Source organism: Budorcas taxicolor, chromosome 6, assembly GCF_023091745.1.
Source record: "Budorcas taxicolor isolate Tak-1 chromosome 6, Takin1.1, whole genome shotgun sequence".
Lineage (NCBI taxonomy): Eukaryota > Metazoa > Chordata > Mammalia > Artiodactyla > Bovidae > Budorcas > Budorcas taxicolor.
Window position 1 is genome coordinate 113798772 of NC_068915.1, and position 19082 is coordinate 113817853.

Below are 19082 nucleotides of genomic sequence, written 5' to 3' on the forward strand. Positions count from 1 at the left end.
TGCAGCGAAAAGGGGGGCCCCGCGCGCCTACAGAAAGGACTAACGTGAAAGACAGTGGTCCCACCAAACGCTGGTAAGGATGCAGAGAAACTGGGTCCCTCCTGCACAGCTGACGCGGACGTGGAATGGTACAGCCGCTCCGGAAAAGTTGGTCATTTCCTTAAAAACTAAGCATGCAACAACCGCAGGACTCAGCAGTTACACTTCCGGGCCTTCATCCCAGGGAAACAAAGAGGCTCACAGGAAAACCTGTATACGTCAAGGTTCACAGCAGCTTTATTCATAAGAGCCAGAAACGGGAGACAGCCAGATGTCCTCGACGGACGAGTGGATAAACGCGAGGTGAGGTGATACGTCCATCCCACGGGCGGTACTCTGAAGTAAGAGGGAACAGGCTCTACACCACAGCTTGGGCGAATCTGCAAAGAATTATACTGAATGAGAAAGCTAATCCCAGCAATTCTACTTAGAGAATATTCCCCAAGTAACGAAATTATAGAAATGGAGAACAGGTTAGAGGTTCTAATCCCATGGAGTCGGGGATGTGACGGAGAGGCGCGTCTGGGTTTGAAAGGGTAGCCCTAGGGACCCCAGGGGTGACAGAATCGTGGCTGAATCACTGTGGATTCCAAGCCGTGATACGTGTTCTGCAAGATGTTCGCATGGAGACCGCCAACATGGGTTATATCCTTGACAATTACGTGTGAATTGGCAGTTGGCTTAGCACGAGACTTCCGAGTGTTCTTGAAGCACTCAGGAGTAAACACACACACACACACAGATCTGCATGGAAACACTACGCTGTGGGTGGTGGGTGTTGTGGTGATGGTACCATTTTTCCTTTCTAGCTACCTCTCTGCCTTTTTCTATTTTCTTACATTGCCACTATTACTTTCCTGATTCTGACAAGGTTTTTACTATTATTATTTTTAATATAATGTTACTTATTTATTTTGGCCGTGCTTGGTCTTCGTTGCTCTGAGGGCTCTTTTTTAGTTGAGGCAAGCAGGGGCTACTCTCTCGTTGAGATGCTCAGGCTGACAAGGTAGGATTTTTTATTTTATTTATTTATTTTTGCCCATACCACATGGCACATGGGATCTTAGTTCCCCAAACAGGGATCGAACCTGTGGCCCCTGTGGTGGAAGTGCAGAGTCTTAACCACTGGACTGCCAAGGAAGTCCCTGTGATGAAGTGTTTTAACCAAGGGAAGTGTTTCAGGAGTTAAAACACACCCTCTTGGCTGCTCACAGGCAGGACACAGCATCCCCAGGTGGTGTGGCTCCTGCCCATCAAAGCCACACGTCCAGACTCAGCCAGAAGCCCCTTCTTCCCCCAGGAAGCTGCATGGACACCCCTCCCTCCCGGAGCAAGTTGACCTTGAGACCACCCCCATCTACGAGGCTGCCTTTAAACAGAGAGAGCCCTGACCGCAAGCCAGCCTGCAGGTTCTGGACTCATAGACCCTCAGTCCTTCAACCTATAGAATGGGGAGCATAGAACATACTTGTGTAAGGTCCCCAAGGCCATCACGACAGTGGCCACAAACCGGGTGGCTTGAAATATCAGAGATTTCTCCTCTCAAGAGCTCTGGAGGCCAGAAGTCCAAAATCAAAGTGTCAGCAGGGCTGGGCTCCCTCTGGAAGGAGAGTCCTCCCGTGTCTCTCAGCTTCTGCGGGTTCTGGGCAGCCCTGGGCGAGGGCAGCACCCCCTCCAGCCTCTGTCTTCACCTGGCTCCCTTTCTGTGTCTCAGAGCTGCTCCTCTTTCTGATAAAGACCCAGCCATTGAACTTAGATTGTGTTCTAATTCAGTGTGACCTCGAGTTAACTAATTACATCCGCAAAGACCCTATTTCCAAATAAGGTCACATTCTGAGGTTCCAAGTGGGTGTGGATGGGGGAGAGATGATCCAACCTTTCACACCGTAATTGTGAAGAAAGGTGAATGAACATAATTTACATAAAGGTACTCTGTCAAGTTCTAGGGTTTGGCAGGTGTAAACCAAGAGGCTCACTAAACAGTTAATGATGGCCATGTTTCATTCCTGACCCCTAGGACATGGTTTCCTGGGTGCTCCCCCAGCAGGCAGAGGGGTGGCAGGAAGACATGATAGGGAGGTGATGGGGAGAGAGGACCTGGAGTAACTGAAGAACTCATTCTTGCCACGAAGTTGGAAAAGTTCCTGTTTGCTTCCTCAGTTTCCTTTCCCAAGACTCCATGAGGAAAGCACGGTTATTGGAAGGGCAGTGTTCGCGGTGGGGATTAGACGGGCGATTAGACGGCTCGTGTGGGTGAGGAGATGCCAGGGAGGGGTGACAGACGTGGGACCCGCCTCCCTGCATAGAGCCTGTGCACCCAAGCATCACTCCTGGCAGCACGTAGAGTGAGAAGATAAAAGAAAATGCAGGAATCGCAGCGTCAGAGGGGAAAATAACGTTTTGTTTTGTTTTGTAATTTCCTAGGAGACTCAGAGTTTTTATGCACACACATCTCCCTGTTCCTTAAACTGTCCAGCAGGTGGGCGCCCTCTCCCTGCCCTCCCGGTCCCTGGCTCAGGCCTCCCTGATCTCATCTGAGCTGACTCCTCTCCGCCTCAGCGGTTGGGTCATCTTTCTGAAATGGAAACCTGGCCCTGGCTACTACTTCCATCCTCTCCTACTGGTCTCAGCCCTGCCCTCCAGTCTGGGTGGCGGGGGGTGCGGCGGGCAAGGATAGAACAGACCTGGTTCCCTGGAGTCCCCAGGGAGCTCGCTGTGAGGAAAGAAAGGAGTGGGGGGATGAATGAATGAGTGAGTGAGTGAGCCAGTGAATGGCCCATCGCTGGCTCCCAGCTCTGCGGCCAGGTCCTAAGCGGCCCCCTGGTGTGCCTTACAGGGTGATGTCCTGACCACCAAGTACCAGGTGGACCTGGGGGATGGCTTCAAGGCCATGTACGTGAACCTCACGCTGACCGGCGAGCCCATCAGGCACCGCTACGAGAGCCCCGGCGTCTACCGCGTGTCCGTCAGGGCAGAGAACGTGGCGGGGCACGACGAGGCAGTGCTGTTTGTCCAGGTCACCGGTGAGCCCATCGCCCCTGCCTGGCCCAGGGCGACTCCCTGTGGCAGAGAGCTGTCCTTGGGGAAGCACGGGGAGCCCAGGGGCAGGGAGGCTGCAGGCGGGGCTGGAGGCCACACCCACGATGCTCTGTGCAACAGCGGGGCTGGTGGTGACGATGGTGGTGGCGGTGATGGTGGTGATGGTCATGGTGTTGACTGTGATGGTGATGATGGTAGCAGTGATGATGCTGGTGGTGATGCTGGTGGTGATGGTGATGCTGGTGGTGATGGTGGTGATGGTGGTGATGGTGGTGCTGGTGATGGTGATGATGGTGCTGGTGATGGTGATGATGGTGGTGGTGATGGTGATGATGGTGGTGATGGTGGTGATAGTGGTGATGGTGGTGCTGGTGGTGCTGGTGATGGTGATGATGGTGGCGATGATAGTGGTAGTGTTTCTAGTGGGGCTGATGGTGGGGGAGGTAGTGAGGATGGTGGTAGAGGTGTTGGTGGTGGTGATGAGGTTGATGGGGACAGTGACCAATAGCAACCTGTGACATGGCCAGTGCCCTGATGCCCTCTGACCCCTGACCTTTGTGTGGCCCCTGCAGCCCCCCTGCAGGCCCTCTACCTGGAAGTGGTTCCTGTCATCGGCATCAACCAGGAGGTGAACCTCACGGCTGTGCTGCTGCCCCTGAACCCCAACCTCACTGTCTTCTACTGGTGGATCGGCCACAGCCTGCAGGTACGCAGGCCCGGGCCCCTGGAGGCCCCTCCTCCCCACAGGCTCCCATCTGGGGTGGAGCCTGGGGCAGATCCCACCCTCCGTAACAGGCAGGACAGAGCATGTGGCACCATGGAAGTGAGGCGGGTGCACACCAGCCCTCCCTCCACCCTACGCATCTGCTTGGGGTCCAGCTGTGTCTGAGTGCGGTGGACAATGTGGTCGATCGGATCAGACCAGACCATGCTCTTTCCTGGGGAGGACGTGTGAACAGAGTAGGTGACCCAAGTTGGGGTGTGACACATGCCACAGGAAGGGGACAGATCATTTCTAGTCTGAGCGTGGAGGTGATCAGGGAGGGCTTCATGGAGGAGGGGGTCCCTGGGCTGAGCCCGACCTCAGAAGCATCACCCAGGGTTGTGGGTTGTGTCCTGAGAGCCATGGGGAACCGAAGGCAGGTGTCTGGTGGGAGGTACTGAGGACCTTTGTGGACAAGGCTGCCCCTTAGCCTGGGGGAAGGGACCCCAAGACCCAAAGGGGATCCTTCGCTCATTCAGCAAATGGCAGCCCTGCAGCCCCCCGAGACAGCGGCCAAGGGCCCAGCCTGGGAGGGGCTCAGGACTCAGGACTGTGGTTCCGGGGCACGGGGATGGGTGAGGAAGGTGCTCGGGCTCCGGGTTCGAGCAGCAAGTCAGCCGCCTCCAGCTGAGCCCTTGGAGAGCTGTTGTGCCTCCCAGAACCTCTGTCTCCCCATCTGCAAGGCCCGAGGTCATAGTGTGGACCCACGATCGATGTGGGTGCCCCACCCCATGGGATGGGTGCTGAGCTAGGACCTGGGGTCTGAGCATGAAGGTGCTACAGCCCAGCTGAGCTTGGGCTGGGGCAGGAAGGTGAGAGGGACGCCCCGCCTAGCAGCCACACTGGGCCTTCGACACCATCCACACGGGGGATCTTGGTGCCTCTGGAGGGCAGGGGGCCCTGGGAGACGCGTGTCTGTGCTGGGGAGCTCTCAGGTCCAGGCGTCTCTCTGGGGGTATCTCCCCATGCCCCCCGGGCGCTCTCAGCACGCTCCCATGGGGCCAGCTCTCCAGCCCGGTCCTGAGCCCGCTTGTGCCCGCAGCCCCGCCTGTCCCTGGAGAACTCTGTGACGACGCGGTTTGGGGACCCGGGGGACGTGCGGGTGACGGTACAGGCTGCCTGCGGGACCTCCGTGCTGCAGGACTCCAAGGTGGTCCGCGTGCTGGGTGAGTGCCCTCTCCCCCACCGCAGCAGGCAGCGCAGCTTCTCCTTCCCAGGGTCAGCTCAGGGTCGGGCTAGGCGGGGGGGGGGGGGTACCCACCGAGGCGCCGGTCACCCTGGGGCAGCCCCGGCTGGACGGAGGGATGGCCCAGCATGGCTCCGACACCTCTGGGCTCCCTGGCCTCGGTTTCCCCATCTGTAAAATAAACACCAACGACCCCTGTGCACGGGGCACTCATGGGCCCCACACGGCATGAGTGAGGACGCAGCTGAGGGGCTTGGTGAGGTCACGCACCGGGGAGACAGAGCTGGGACTGGGCACTGGGAGGGAGGGCCAAACCTGCTCTGTGGCTTCCCCATCAACCCTCGAGGACAGACAAGCTTGGCCTTCCATCTCCCAGGGACCCACTGAGTTTGGCCGGGCTGTCCCCCCACCGAATAAGAGTCCCAGAGAGCAGAGTCCACCCGCCCCCACCACCTTCTCTTTCTCTCAAATTCCCCAGGGCCCCCGACTCAAGACAAGCCGCAGGTGGTGAAAGAAAGACCAGTGGAGAGAGGACAGTTCACTCCCTCCTCTCGCCCCCGCCGTGGGCACCTGTCCTCAGCATCCTGACACCTGAGGACTGTCATGCGATTATATCTCAAAGGACATGGGCTATTGACTTTAGTGGGAGTCCTGCTCTGAATCTGTGTCCCATTTATCTATTATTCCCTGCTTGGGGGCTCTGAGCCTCACCCCCAGGAGACAGTTGCAACCGAAAATTGGAGGCGTCCTCAGAATGGAGGCATCCCACCACCCAGAGCCATGTTCCCCTCTTTATCACCCCGATAAAAACCTCATTTTGCTCTAAGACAGCATCTGCCATGGACAGCAGCCATCAGTTAAGTATTCAGGGGACAGCCCTTGGCCATTGTTCACTCCCGCACCCCGAGCCCGGAGCCTTGAAACACACTCACCCCCACCTGCACTGCACGTTCACGAGGCACTTATCCCTTTGACTGCTCACCCTTGCAGAGCCCCCTCCCTCTTTACAAATGAGGAAACCAAGGCTCGGGAGCTAAGTGGAGAGAGGACAGTTCACTCTGAGGCTCCCAGGGCTGGGTCTTTCTTTCACCCGCTGCTGCTTGTTGGTTTAGAAGAGGTGTCTGGAGTTGGGGGCCCTGGGGAATTTGAGAGAAAGAGAAGGTGGTGGGGGCGGGTGGACTCTGCTCTCCAGGGACTCTGATTCGGTGAGGGGACAGCCCGGTCAAACTCAGCGGGTCCCTGGGAGACGGAAGGCCGAGCTTGTCTGTCCTCGAGGGTTGATGGGGAAGCCACAGAGCAGGCTTGGCCCTCCCTCCCAGGTCAGCACCGCCGTCCTCGTTGCTGTCACTGTCGTTGTTGTTATTATTATTAAATGGCAGCAGTGCAGTGGGCCCTGCCGGGGACAGCTGCTGGCACACAGACGGGGAGGAATCTTTTTTCTGAAGGTGGGTGGCAGGATCCACCCCCAGGGCCAGCCCTGGACCAGCCAGGGGGTGTGGCCGCCGGCTGTGAAGGGAGCAGGGCGGTGACACTCTCCCATCTCCGCCTCTTTCCAGATCAATTTCAGGTCGTGCCTCTGCAGTTTTCCAAGGACCTGGATGCTCACAACCCCAACACCCCCGAGTGGAGGGAAGACGTCGGCCTCGTGGTGTCCCGGCTCCTCTCCAAGGTACCCGGCCCAGCCGTGGCAGAGCTGCCGCCCTTCTTATGCGTTGAGGGTACCCCGGGAAAGTGGGGGGCAGGGGCCAGAGTCCTCAGGGAAGGGAGGAAGGGGGGAAGGGCAGGCTGCCCTGCGTCCTAATTATCTGTCCTTTGGGTCCGCCAACAATGGTGCTTGGAAGCCACTTAGGATCCTTTCACCTGGCCCTGGGGGACACGGGGTCGGAGCATCCTCATGTGGGGGAGGGGCAGGGCTGCATGCTCCATGCACATCTAGTGAGCACCAGCTGTTTGCACGAGACGCAGTTGCCCTCCTCCAATGGTCCAGAATCTCTTTAAAGTGATTCTCATTTACTCACTGCTGGATACGGGAGACAGAGAGATAAGTCTCTGTGATGTCTACCGTCAGGGAACTTACAGAAGACAAAGGCAGGGTGGGCATGGGGCACTTGAGGCCCCTGACCCCCCAGTGGGAGAAAGCCCAGCTTCCTAGAGTCATCCACGGTTGTCCCAGGCTGACGCTCACCACGGCCATGCCTCCCTTTGGCCCATTAAGAATTCGGGTAGTATTGTCTTGGGCACTGAAGGGTGAATAGGAGTTTGCCAGGTGAATGTGCGTGGAGCGGGACTTCCAGGAAGCAGAGCTTTGTGGGTTGAGGGAGCTGCGTGGTCAGAAGCCCTGACACCTGGGAGGACAGTAAGCGAGGGAGGGGCCTGCTCACCTGCAGACAGTGGGAGAATTGAGCTGGAGGGGGCCAGCCCTGGGCAAGCGGAGGCCGTGGGCAGGGTGGGAGGCGAAAGGCTGAGGGCCCAGGAGGGCAGGGATGCAGGAGTGTGGACGATGACGCCAAAGGATGCTGGGGCTACCCCCATGCCGGGCAGGGGTCAAGAACGGCCAAGACTCGGACAGGTCACGCGGAGAGGGGGTGTGATCGCGGGGGCCGTGGAGCACGGCTGGGACAGAGGAGGCACGCTGGCGCACCGGGCGGCTCTCTGTGTCCCCACAGGAGACCAGCATCCCTGAGGAGCTGATGGTGACGGTGGTGAAGCCGGGGCTGCCCACCTTGGCCGACTTGCACGTGCTCCTGCCCCCTCCCAGGCCTACGAGGAAGAGAAGCCTCGCCAGCGACAAGGTACCTCCCACGGCCACTGGGCCGGGTGCGCCCCGCACAGCGTAGGGTCTGATGGTGATACCCGACAAACACGGGGACCTCAGTCACTCTTCATCACATAAAAGCTTATCTCTCACCGATCACTGTCCCTCCTCCCCCTTGTGGCTACCCCTGGGTCACGATGGTGGAGGAGTTGGGGGACCAGGGCACTGGGCCGGACCAGCCCCCAAGGGGCATGCACCAACTTCACTCACGTTTCTTTGGCTGGACCTGGTCGCCCCACCCCAGCCTCACTGCGAGGGGTGAGCACCACCCAGGGGACTCTGGGACCTGGTTTCAGGACACCCAACTAGGACTGGGACTGAGAGGTGAAAGGGAAGCCCTTCACACCTTCCAGGGCAGCTGTAACTCCACAACAAGCAGGCAGTGACGAGCATAGATGAGGATGTGGAGAAACCTGGCCCCTGTTCACTGCTGAGATGGAACGGAAAGTGGTGCAGCCGCCGTACAAACTGTCTGGCAGAGCTTCAAATACGAAGTTACCATATAACACGGCAGCTCCACCCCCCCAGGGATGTACCAAAGAGAAGTAAAAATGCGTGTCTACACACACACTCATGCACGAGTGTCCGTGAACCCAAAGGGGAAGCAACCCACATGCCCACCCGCAGACGACTGGGCGAGGAGGAGGCGGCCCAGACGCACAGCGGAACAGACGACCAGGCGAGAAGGCAGTCCAGATGCACAGTGGAATATTACTCAGCCATGAACAGGAGTGACATTCTGATCCAAGCAGCAACTCGGGTGAACCCAAGCACGATGCAAAGTGAAAGAAGACGGTCACAAAAAGCCACTGATTGTGTGATTCCATTTATATGAAATGTCCAAATCGGCAAATCCACAGAGACAACACAGGAGTGGTTGCCAGGGGCTGAGGGGGCAGGGGGGTGACTGCTGGTGGGGGCAGGGTTTGCTTTGGGAGGATAGAAAGGTTCCTTTGGGAGGAGTTAAACGGTAGTAGTGGTCGCGTGGCTGTGAATAGACTAAAAACCACTGAATGGTACACTTTACAAAAGTAAATATCTCAGAAAAAAAAAAAGAAGAATCAGAACCGCAGCCAAGCTCTGGACTAGTCACGGGCACTGATGCCCACGCAGACGGTCTGGAGAGAGTGACCAGCGCTGAGGCAGGGCTGCAGCACGGCCCGCAGGACCCCTGAGGGTGGGTGGTAGTGCCCATTTTACAGACGAGGGAAGCGGGGCTCAGTGAGACCCCTGCCAGGAAGCACAGTGCGGGCACGGAGCCCACCCCCTCTCTGGCTGCAGAGCCGTGCTCCAGCCATGCCCAGGCGGCCTCTGGGTGGACCCTTGACTGTGCCGGCCTGACCCACAGCCCTTCCCGAAGGGCAGCTGCGTCTGAACCCGGGGCTCCCAGCCACGCCTGAGCCCTGATGATAGGTGTCTCCAGATGGTGGTCAGCAGCCGGTTGAGAGTCATTGACCCATTTCTCAGATGAGGATCTGAGAGTAGAGGCTGGGTGAAGGTTGGGGAAGACTGCAGGGGTCCTGGCTGCCAGCACTGGGCTCAGAGGCTGCACCCACTGGGGGCACTTTAGACTGAGGGTTGGAAGAAAAGGAGGTGGGGGTACTCCCCCCATTGTGCTGAGTGCTCAGCGTAAACCATGGGGTACTGCCCCCATTCCCTCTTGAGAAACCTGTATGCAGGTCAGGAAGCAACATTTAGAACTGGACATGGAACAACAGATTGATTCCGAATAGGGAAAGGAGTACATCAAGGCTCTACATTGTCACCCTGATTATTTAACTTATATGCAGAATACATCATGAGAAACACTGGGCTGGAGGAAGCACAAGCTGGAATCAAGATTGCCGCGAGAAATATCAATAACCTCAGATATGCAGATGACACCACCCTTATGGCAGAAAGTGAAGAAGAACTAAAGACCCTCTTGATGAAAGTGAACGAAGAGAGTGAAAAAGTTGGCTTAAAGTTCAACATTCAGAAAACGAAGATCATGGCATCCGGTCCCATCACTTCACGGCAAATAGATGGGGAAACAGTGGAAACAGTGACTTTATTTTTTGGGCTCCGAAATCACTGCAGATGGTGACTGCAATCATGAAATTAAGATGCTTACTCCTTGGAAGGAAAGTTATGACCAAACTAGACAGCACATTAAAAAGCAGAGACATACTTTAGACAACAAAGTTCCATCTAAGCAAGGCTAGGTTTTTCCAGTAGTTACGTATGGATGTGAGATTGGACTATAAAGAAAGCTGAGCACCGAAGAATTGATACTTTTGAACTGTGATGTTGGAGAAGACTCTTGAGAGTCCCTTGGACTGCAAGGAGATCCAACCAGTCCATCCTAAAGGAAACCAGTCCTGAATATTCATTGGAAGGATTGATGCTGAAGCTGAAACTCCAATACTTTGGCCACCTGATGGTTAGAGCTGACTCATTGGAAAAGACCCCGATGCTGGGAAAGACTGAGGGCAGGAGGAGAAGGGGACGGCAGATGATGAGATGGTTGGATGGCATCACCATCTCAATGGACATGAGTTTGAGTAAACTCTGGGAGTTGGTGATGGACAGGGAAGCCTGGCGTGCTGCAGTCCTTGGGGTCACAGAGTCAGACATGACTGAGCGACTGAACTGAACTTCTCTCACTGTGCTGAGTGCTCAGAGTAAACTACGTGCCCAATGTCAGGGAGAAGCCTTAGCCGCACACCCGTCCACCGCCAGCAGCCAATCCTGCGGAGCCTGCTGTGTGCAGAGCTCAGGGCTCGGGGCGCCACGCGAGATGCTCGTATGAATCCTCACGATGACCTGAGGACAGAGAGGTGTCGAGAGCCTGGGGCATGGCTGGGAGCCCCGGGTTCAGACGCGGCTGCCCTTCCCGGGCTGTGGGTCAGGCCGGCACAGTCAAGGGTCCACCCAGAGGCCGCCCAGGCGTGGCTCTGCAGCCAGAGCGGGGGTGGGCACCATGCCCATGCTGTGCTTCCTGGCAGGGGTCTCACTGAGCCCTGCTTCCCTCGTCTGTAAAATGGATGCTACCACTCACCGACAGGGGTGCTGCGGGCCGTGCTGCAGCCCCGCCTCAGTGCTGGTCACTCTCTCCAGACCGTCTGCATGGGCACTGGTGCCCGCAACTAGTCCAGAGCTTGGCTAAGGTTCTGATTCTTTTTTCTTTGAGATAACGTTTGCTTTTGTCAAGTGTGCCATTCAGTGATTTTTAGTATATTCACAGCCATGCGACCGCTATTCCCAACTCCTCCCAAAGGAACCTTTCATTCTCCCAAAGGAAACCCGCCCCCACCAGCAGTCACCCCCCTCCAGCCCCTGGCAACCACTCCTGTGTTGGCATCTTTCTGTTCTCAGTTCAAGGGGCAGAACCAGGTGCTTCCCAGATCCTCCAGGTGGGGAGCTGTGTAAGTGACAGGCCAACCCAGCACCCTCATTCTGTGAACAAGAGCGGAGTCCCAGAGGCCAAAACGCTGCTCAGCAAGGCTCGGCCAGAGTCCCCAGGGAATGTCCCCCCCCACTCCAGAGGCCCTTGGAGCGATGCCACAGGACCCCCATCCCTGGGGGCCTCCTTCCCCAGCACCTCTGCCCCCACCTGTGCAGAAGGGTGACACCTGACACCCATGTGGGCTGATTGAGTCCCTTCCAAACCCCAGAAATTCCCCGCTTGTGAATTTCCAAACCAGTAGGGTGCCCCAGAGGCCCACTGCCCATTCCCCACCCCACAGTCTTGCAACACCACCCCTGGGAGTTCTCTGCCTCAGGTGAGGGGTCACTCGCCTGCCAGGGTCACCTGCCCTGACCCTGCCTTGTCCTCTTCTTGGTCTTCCACCTCCAAGAAGCCTCCTCTGATTACTTCTGGGGTCGGGGGCCTCCTGGACATCCCTGGATTACCACACTCCATGGTCCCAACTAAAACCAGGGCTCTCTGAGGGCAGGGCCACACTTGGATCACCTTGTGTCCCATCAGAGGTTCTTGGTCAGAGTTGGTTGGTGGCTAGCATTCCCATTTTACAGATGGGGTGACTGAGGCCGGAGAGGCAAAGGGGCTCTCCCCTAGCCCCCTGACCATGGAGGGTCAGGGCGGACAACCGCCCAGCTCCCCCGCTCCCCCTGCTGGGACACTGAAGGCCCCCCCTCACTCCCCCGCTCTGTGCTTTCAGAGGCTCACGGCCATCCAGCAGGTGCTGAACGCACAGAAGATCAGCTTCCTCCTGCGTGGCGGGGTCCAGGTCGTGGTGGCCGTGAGGGACGTGGACACGGGTGAGGCCCGGGCCGGGCTCGCCTCTGCAAGGTGGGACGGGCGGGCGTCCAGGCCCCTCGGACGATGCTGGCTGCTGTGTACACTGGGGGCAGAGGGGGCCCCTCTGCTCACCACATATCCCTCCTGGCCGGGTGGCTGTCTTCAGTTAAATCCTGGTCAGCCGTGCTGCCCTCCCCTGTGGACGTGCACGGAGCTCTTGCTTTAATTTACATCATTTAGGTCTCGGATAGGGCTTCCCAGGTGGTGCCAGTGGTAAAGAACCCGCCTGCCAGTGCAGGAGACACAAGAGACCTGGGTTCGACCCCTGAGTCAGGAAGGCCACCTGGAGGAGGGCGTGGCACCCCGCTCCAGTACTCTTGCCTAGAGAATCCCTTGGACAGACGAGCCTGGCAGACTACAGTCCATGGGGTCACAGAGTCGGACGCAACGGAAGCAACTGAGCATAGATGCAGGGTCTCAGATGCACTCTGCCCCCACGCCCACCACGGACTGTCCTCCCCGCTCTGGGGCAAGAATCTTGGCAGGAGCCCAGGGGCCACTTTCTGCTCTGTGAAGATGCATGTCCACACCAGCATCGGTCTGGACGGAGCTGTGTCCACTTTCTAGGGGGGGAAGACCAGGGCCGGGATTTACCCAGTGGTGTCCCAGGTTCCGGGGGCAGCCGCTGCCCACTCTGAGCGCTCACAGGCCTTTTTGCCCACAGATTCCCCGAGCCTGGGAAGTGGAGGCGGCTACTGGGCGGTGGCGATCCTCTTCGTCAGCGGGCTCTTCGCGGTCGGGGCCTTCATCCTGTACAAGTTCAAAAGGCAAGGCCACCTGGCCTCCCTGGGCTCACGGGGCATGCAGATGGGACCCGAGGGCCACAGGGGGCTGGGACTGTGGCCTTGATGGGCCGCGGGACAGGGAGGGGGCCTCGTCGGGACCTGCGCGCTGGTCCTGACTCATCTCAGTCCCTGAGGGCAGCCGGCCACTGACAAGCCAGGGAGCGTCTTCCACCCAATCCCTGCCTCTGCTCCACACACCCGTTTTACAGATGAGGAAACCCAGGCTCAGAGAGGTTAAGCGATTGTCCCAGAGCAACATAGCTGAGGAGTGAGGATCTGACCCCAGGCCGCGTCCTCCACCACCCATGCTCCCCACAGCGCTCATCCACCCTTCCCTCCACGAGCTTGAGCCAGAGCTGCCCTGTGCCAGGCGCCGCATGGCAAGTGGGGGGGTTGGGCTCCAGCTTCTTTCCGGGAGAAGTCAGGGTTGGGTAGTGACACCCAGGGTGGGAGCAGGCAGGGGCTTGGGATGAGGCTGGGTGGGTGGCAAGCTCAGCGTGCGCTCATCAGAGGGGCTGTGGTGCCTCCTCCCCTCTGACCTTGATCCTCATCTGTAAAATGGGTTTAATAGCCCGCAGTGCTAGGATTATTCATGGGCACCCTCAGAGGGGCTGGAGAATCTGATCTTACCCAGATACAGGGCCCGGGGATGGACACAAAGGCCAGAGAGTGTCGCCAGACTCATGCCCTTCAAATGCAGCTGAGATCCGACCCCCGCGTTTCACCCCATCTGGTTGGTTCGGCTCCAGTGGCCTCAGGGTCTCCTCGCTCAGGGTCACCATTGGGAACAGTCTGGAGACACCCTGACCCTCTGGCTCCTGCCCCTTGGAGGCCAAGGGTCCCTCCTGCAGCCCAGGACTCTGCTGGGTCTCTGTCCTCCAGGACCATTCACACTGGGCGACCCACTCTCCCGACCTGTGGGGCAGCCCAGACGGTCAGCCTCCCAGACCAGCTCGCCATCCAGCCTGCGGCTCCGGCCAGTCTCTTCCCCTCCCTGGGCCTCAGTTTCCTCATCTGTAAAAGGGGACTAATCAGGAGGGAGGCAGGAAAAAGGGAAGAAGAGGTGGGCAGGTGCAGAGGCAGGGCCCTGTCGCCTGCAGACATTGTCCTGAGCACGTCTCCCTTCTTACCGTGATGTGTTTAGTTGGGACCTTGTGAAAACCGCCCAGCCCTGGCCTGGCTGAGGCAGGCTGTTCGTGGGTGAGTCCCGAGAGGCTGCAGAGAGGACGGGTGAGACGCTGCCTCCCAGGTCAGAGCTGTGCTGGAGGCACCGGCTAGACTCGGGGTTTGGGCCCCCATCTCCTTCTCTTTCCCCTCGGACCTTAGTCGGGGCGAATTTGGGCTTCTCCCAGGGTAACCCACTCCAGTACGCCTGCCTGGAGGATCCCACGGACAGAGGAGCGTGGCGGGCTACAGCCCATAAGGTCGCAAAGAGTCGGACAAGACTGAAGTGACTGCACACAAATGAAGGGCTCCTGAGAACTGCAGGGTGGCAGGAGTTGCCCGGGCAGCAGAAGGCAGGCCTAGCAGGCCGGGCATGAAAGGGGCAGGGTTCTGGTCTCTGTAACTTGCCGTCTTCAGACCCCCCGAGGCCCAGAGTGCAGCTCCCACGGTTGCTCCAGGTTCACGGTGCCCAGTGTGAACGGCCCCGAAGGCAGCTTGTCTCCAGAGGAGCAGAGGTGGGGAAGGGAAGACCTTGAACCCAGCCAGGAGCCGGCCCCAGGAGAGGCGAGGGCGTGACCCCTGGGCTCCACCAGCACTCTCAGGGCTTATTTCTGAATCAGTCATGGGAGGGTGGTTACCATGGAAACCGTGGACATAGCACAGTTCTGGGGGTGAGCGCGCCCCCAGAGCACTGGCGTCCACCTGGGCAAGAGAGCGCAACAGGTAGGCGGAGGTGCCCCATTCGTCCGGGCGCTGAGCTTTGTGGGGAGCTGGGCTGGGCCCGCCTGCATACCAAGCAGCTCCTGAGTCTCAGAGGCTCTCAGTCACCGGGTGCTGTATCCCCTGGGGCCTGTCGTGACCCAACCCACCCAGGGGCCTGAATGTGCATCTTGCCATCTCAGTATTTCCAGAGAACTGCTGCTGTTGGCGAACTGCCTTTGGTGGCTCTGAGGAAGCCCACCCTCCCACTGAGCCTCAGTTTCCTCATCTATAAAGTGGAACCATGCACCCTTTGGAGTTTTGCCCCAACTAAGTGGGCATCACACACGAAGGAGCCAGGCCCAGGGCCCTGAGCCTAGTCCCAGCTGAGGCAGCGGGGGGCTGTGCCCTCCATCTCCTTTCCCTCTGCCCTGGAGAGGATGGGCACTAGAGGATGCCCCAGGGCCTGGGCAGGGCTCGGCAAACACCTCTCGGAGCCTGTCAGCATCGCATGCCTTGTAGAAACACACACCTGCCGACCTGATCAGAACCTGGAGGTGATGGGTGACAGGGACCTGAAAGAGATAAAGAAACACCCTCTCCCTGCAGCACGCCTCAGGGGAGACAGATGGACGGTCCTCGCTGGGGCAGAGGCAAACCCAGAGCTGTGGGAGCTCACAGGAAGGAGGGCTTCCTGGACGAGGTGGCTTGGCCCAGAGGTGGTGCAGGGGGGCTTCCTGGAGGAGGTGGCATGGCACAGAGGTGGCGCAGGGGGGTTTCCTGGAGGAGGTGGCATGGTGCAGAGGTGGCGCAGAGGTGGCGCAGGGGGGCTTCCTGAAGGAGGTGGCGTGGCACAGAGGTGGTGCAGAGGTGGCGCAGGGGGGTTTCCCGGAGGAGGTGGCATGGTGCAGAGGTGGCGCAGAGGTGGCGCAGGGGGGCTTCCTGGAGGAGGTGGCGTGGCTCAGAGGCGGCCCAGAGGTTGTGCAGGGGGGCTTCCTGGAAGAGGTGGCATGGCGCAGAGGTGGCGCAGGAGGCAGACCCAGGAGCGATGAGAGCACTGCACAGAAGGGTGGGCTGGGGGCCTCCAGGGACAGGCGTCCCAGGCAGAGCCCTGATCTCCCCACCCCCCCACCCCCCGCCTTGCAGGAAACGCCCTGGCAGGACCGTGTATGCCCAGATGCACAACGAGAAGGAGCAGGAAATGACGAGCCCCGTGAGCCACAGCCAGGGTGTGCGGAGCGCCACCCAGGGGGAGGAGTTCATAGAGGATGAGCTCCACCCACAGACTCTAGGTAACGCCCGCCCCCAACACCCCCTCCGCCACCGCTGCCAGGCCTGGGGCCGGGCGGGCCCTACCCTGGGTCCTCTCCTTCTGACAGGTGATGGCAGGAGTCCCCCGGGGCTGCCAGTGGACTCGGACCCCAGACGCCTGTCCCCACAGTCCCCTGAGGGGTGGGGCAGACAGGAGCGCTGGCTTCCATGGCGAAGCTGCTGTGTTCTGGGAGGTCCCGGGGTCCTCTCCCCGCAGTCACCCCCTCCACGCTCCCGGCATCCCTCTCGTCACTGGGGTGACGATGCCCTGGGCCGTGCGCACATGGACATAACTACCTGTGCACAGCCCTTTACAGTTTGCACAGCGTCTCTGTTTCATGACCCCATTGCCTGCCCCCCTGCCCCGTCGCCAGCCGGAGGACGGAGCAGCTGCCCACTTAGTGGCCTCCTCTGGGGATGGGGTCTGTGTTGACCTCCGGTTCTCTCCTGGGGCCTGAGCCGGCATTCATGGGCTGAGCCCCACCACCTCGAAGCTTCTGCCGGTGATAACGCAGCAGCCGGCTCAGCCCGCTGCACTGTCCACCCAGCGCCCGCCTGCGGCCTCTGCGCCGCAGAGACCAGGGAGGGGACAGACTGGCTGTCACCGCTGCCCTTTGGTTCTGACTCTGTGGTTGAGGTGACCACGGTCTGTCCATCTTTGGGGGAGACACACACTCTGATGGGACAGCAGGCCCCATCCCCACTCCCTCCTCAATCCATGGGGAGACTGAAGCCCGGGAGCCCTGAGTCCCGCCCGAATACTGGCGCCGCCCACCCGGCTGCGTGAGCGCTGAGTGCTCCAGGCCACGTGAATGCTGAGTGCTCCCAGCTGCAGGAGTGCTGAGTGCTCCAGCCGGCATCGCTTCCTCCATAGCCCAGCAGGGGCGCTCCTTTTCAGAGCTGAGACCTGGACTGGCCCCGGGCCAGGGCCACACAGCTGGTGGGGAAGGGGCTGGAGTCCAGACCCTGGGGCCCCAGCTACCCTGACCCTTAACAGTCGCTCTGCACCCCATCTGCGCTGCACGCGCCGCCCCTGGGGTGCTGTGACGTCCCCAGTGGGGTCCGAGGAAGCTGCCACCTGGGGGGGGGGGGCGTGTGTGTGTCATCGCTGCGCTTTTATCCCCTCAACCTGTATCTGCCCTGTCCCTGGGACTGTGGGAGGCGGAATCGCGGTCCCCACCTTTTAAACGGCTAGAAGTGAGGTTCAGAGAGGGGACGTCTCCCACCCAGGCGGCCCAGTGGACAGGTGGCTGACCTTGGACCCAAAGCCCCGGGCCGGCTCACAACCCCGTGGCCCCCACGGCCCCGCTGGGACCTCTGCGCCGCTCAGCCTCGATGCGCCCGGGAGGTGGGGGCTCCAGGCGGCCGGCGGCCACGCCTCTGCTCCCCGAGGGTCTCAGGACGCGGCCCCGCCCGTGCGTTTCTGACGGTGCCCTGTGCCTTTCTCTCTCCCGCCGCCGCCCGGGGCCTCGCCGGGCCGCCCTGCAGCGGCCCCTGCCCGGGGGGGACAGAGCCCCGCCTACCTCCCCCTGCTGCCGATGCCGGGGCCGACCCCCCTGCAGGTCAGTGGGGGCGGTGGGGGCGGGTGGTGGGCGCGGCCTCACCCCCGAGGCGCCCTGGGTCCACTGCTTTGCCGGCACCGGGTGACCCGCCCTCAGTCACCAGCCCACCCCACCGCCTCCGCACCCGCGTCCAGGCACGACCCGGCACGGCGGGAGGAAGCTCGGGATGCCTGCACGTCGGCGGAGCCGCACGCACCTCGCCCGCACCGCGCACGCACACCGCCGCCCCCGGCCCACGCCGCTGGGCCGGCCGCGCGCTCACGCCGGTCTCTCCTCCAGGGAACCACTCGGGCGTGGTCCTGAGCGTCAGCTCCCGGGAGATGCACAGCTACCTGGTGAGCTGAGGCCGCGGCGGCCGCGCCCGGAACGCTCTCCTCTCCGCCGCGTCATCCCCCGCGGAGGGCCCAGGACCACACGCGCCCCTCGGCTCGGGGTGGGACCCGCACCCCCGCGGAGACCTCGGGAAAGCCTCCTCCTCCTCCCGCCGCGTCCACGCCAGCCTACAGCTGTCCCCGCTCCGTCCAGCTCAAGCCCGCCCCGCCCCGGCCCCCAACTCTGGACACTGCCAGCCCACACCCCGTCACTCCGGCGAGGAGGCCTGACTTATAGGCCAGGCCGGGCCCCCTGAGGCTGGGGGGTGAGCCTGCCGGACTCTCAGAAGCGCAGACCCCCCACCCAACCCCCTCCGCCTCCATCACCTGCACGGTGGGCTCCTGTCCCCCGGAGGAACACCGAGCCACCGCTTTTTTCCTCGGAACCCCCAGGAGGGCAGCTCCCACCGCTCACGTGGCCGTCCCTCTGCGGGGGGTCGTGCACACCCCCTCCAGAATCCGGAAAGCCCGCTGCGGGCCCCGCCCCACCCCCGACGCCACCCTCCAGGCCTCCCTCCGTGCTCCCCCTCCTCTTTTTAACCTGCAGAGATAATGTAAATACCTCTCTAGGTAGCCATTTGCGGTTTTTTGGGGGGGAGGTTGTTCTCTTTTTATTGCCAGGCAGTAGCCCCCGTCCTTGGGAACCCCCTTGCTGAAAGCCCAGGAATTCTCCGCCCCCACTGGCAGCCTTCTCTCCTGCCCCCCGCCCCAAAAAAGCAAAGCTCCCCCAGCCCCGCCCTTCAAGGGCTCCAGCGCGCCCACCCCCGGCCGGCCCACGTGCAGGCTTCCTGCCCGGGACTGGCCTCGAGACAGATGCCCAGTGCTTTGCGATTCCTCATTCCTAGAGGGAGCCGCGTAGAGACCCAGGAACCAGGAGCAGTTAGAAAGGCAGAGCGTGAAGGGCCGACAAGTGGTGCCCCCTCGTCTTAAAGACAGAGCCGCTGAGGCCCAGAGAGGGAGTGGCTGCCCCAGGGTCACACACAGCAAGGGGCCACAGAGGTGCCCCGGGAGCCAGCCCCCCCACCAGGGTCACACACAGCAAGGG

General features: G+C 60.5%; 1 protein-coding gene across 1 annotated transcript in view; it reads left to right on the plus strand.

Annotated features, from left to right (window-relative positions):
* The window catches only part of SORCS2 (sortilin related VPS10 domain containing receptor 2), a 491862-nt gene extending 473893 nt beyond the window's left edge, over positions 1-17969 (plus strand). Inside the window, exons 19-28 of the mRNA XM_052641644.1 lie at positions 2876-3062; positions 3651-3784; positions 4884-5007; positions 6584-6696; positions 7694-7819; positions 12006-12105; positions 12810-12912; positions 15940-16085; positions 17593-17666; positions 17946-17969. Coding sequence (XP_052497604.1) covers positions 2876-3062; positions 3651-3784; positions 4884-5007; positions 6584-6696; positions 7694-7819; positions 12006-12105; positions 12810-12912; positions 15940-16085; positions 17593-17666; positions 17946-17969 — 1131 coding nt within the window. The remainder of the gene's footprint in view (positions 1-2875; positions 3063-3650; positions 3785-4883; positions 5008-6583; positions 6697-7693; positions 7820-12005; positions 12106-12809; positions 12913-15939; positions 16086-17592; positions 17667-17945) is intronic.
* The last annotated feature ends 1113 nt before the right edge of the window (positions 17970-19082 follow it).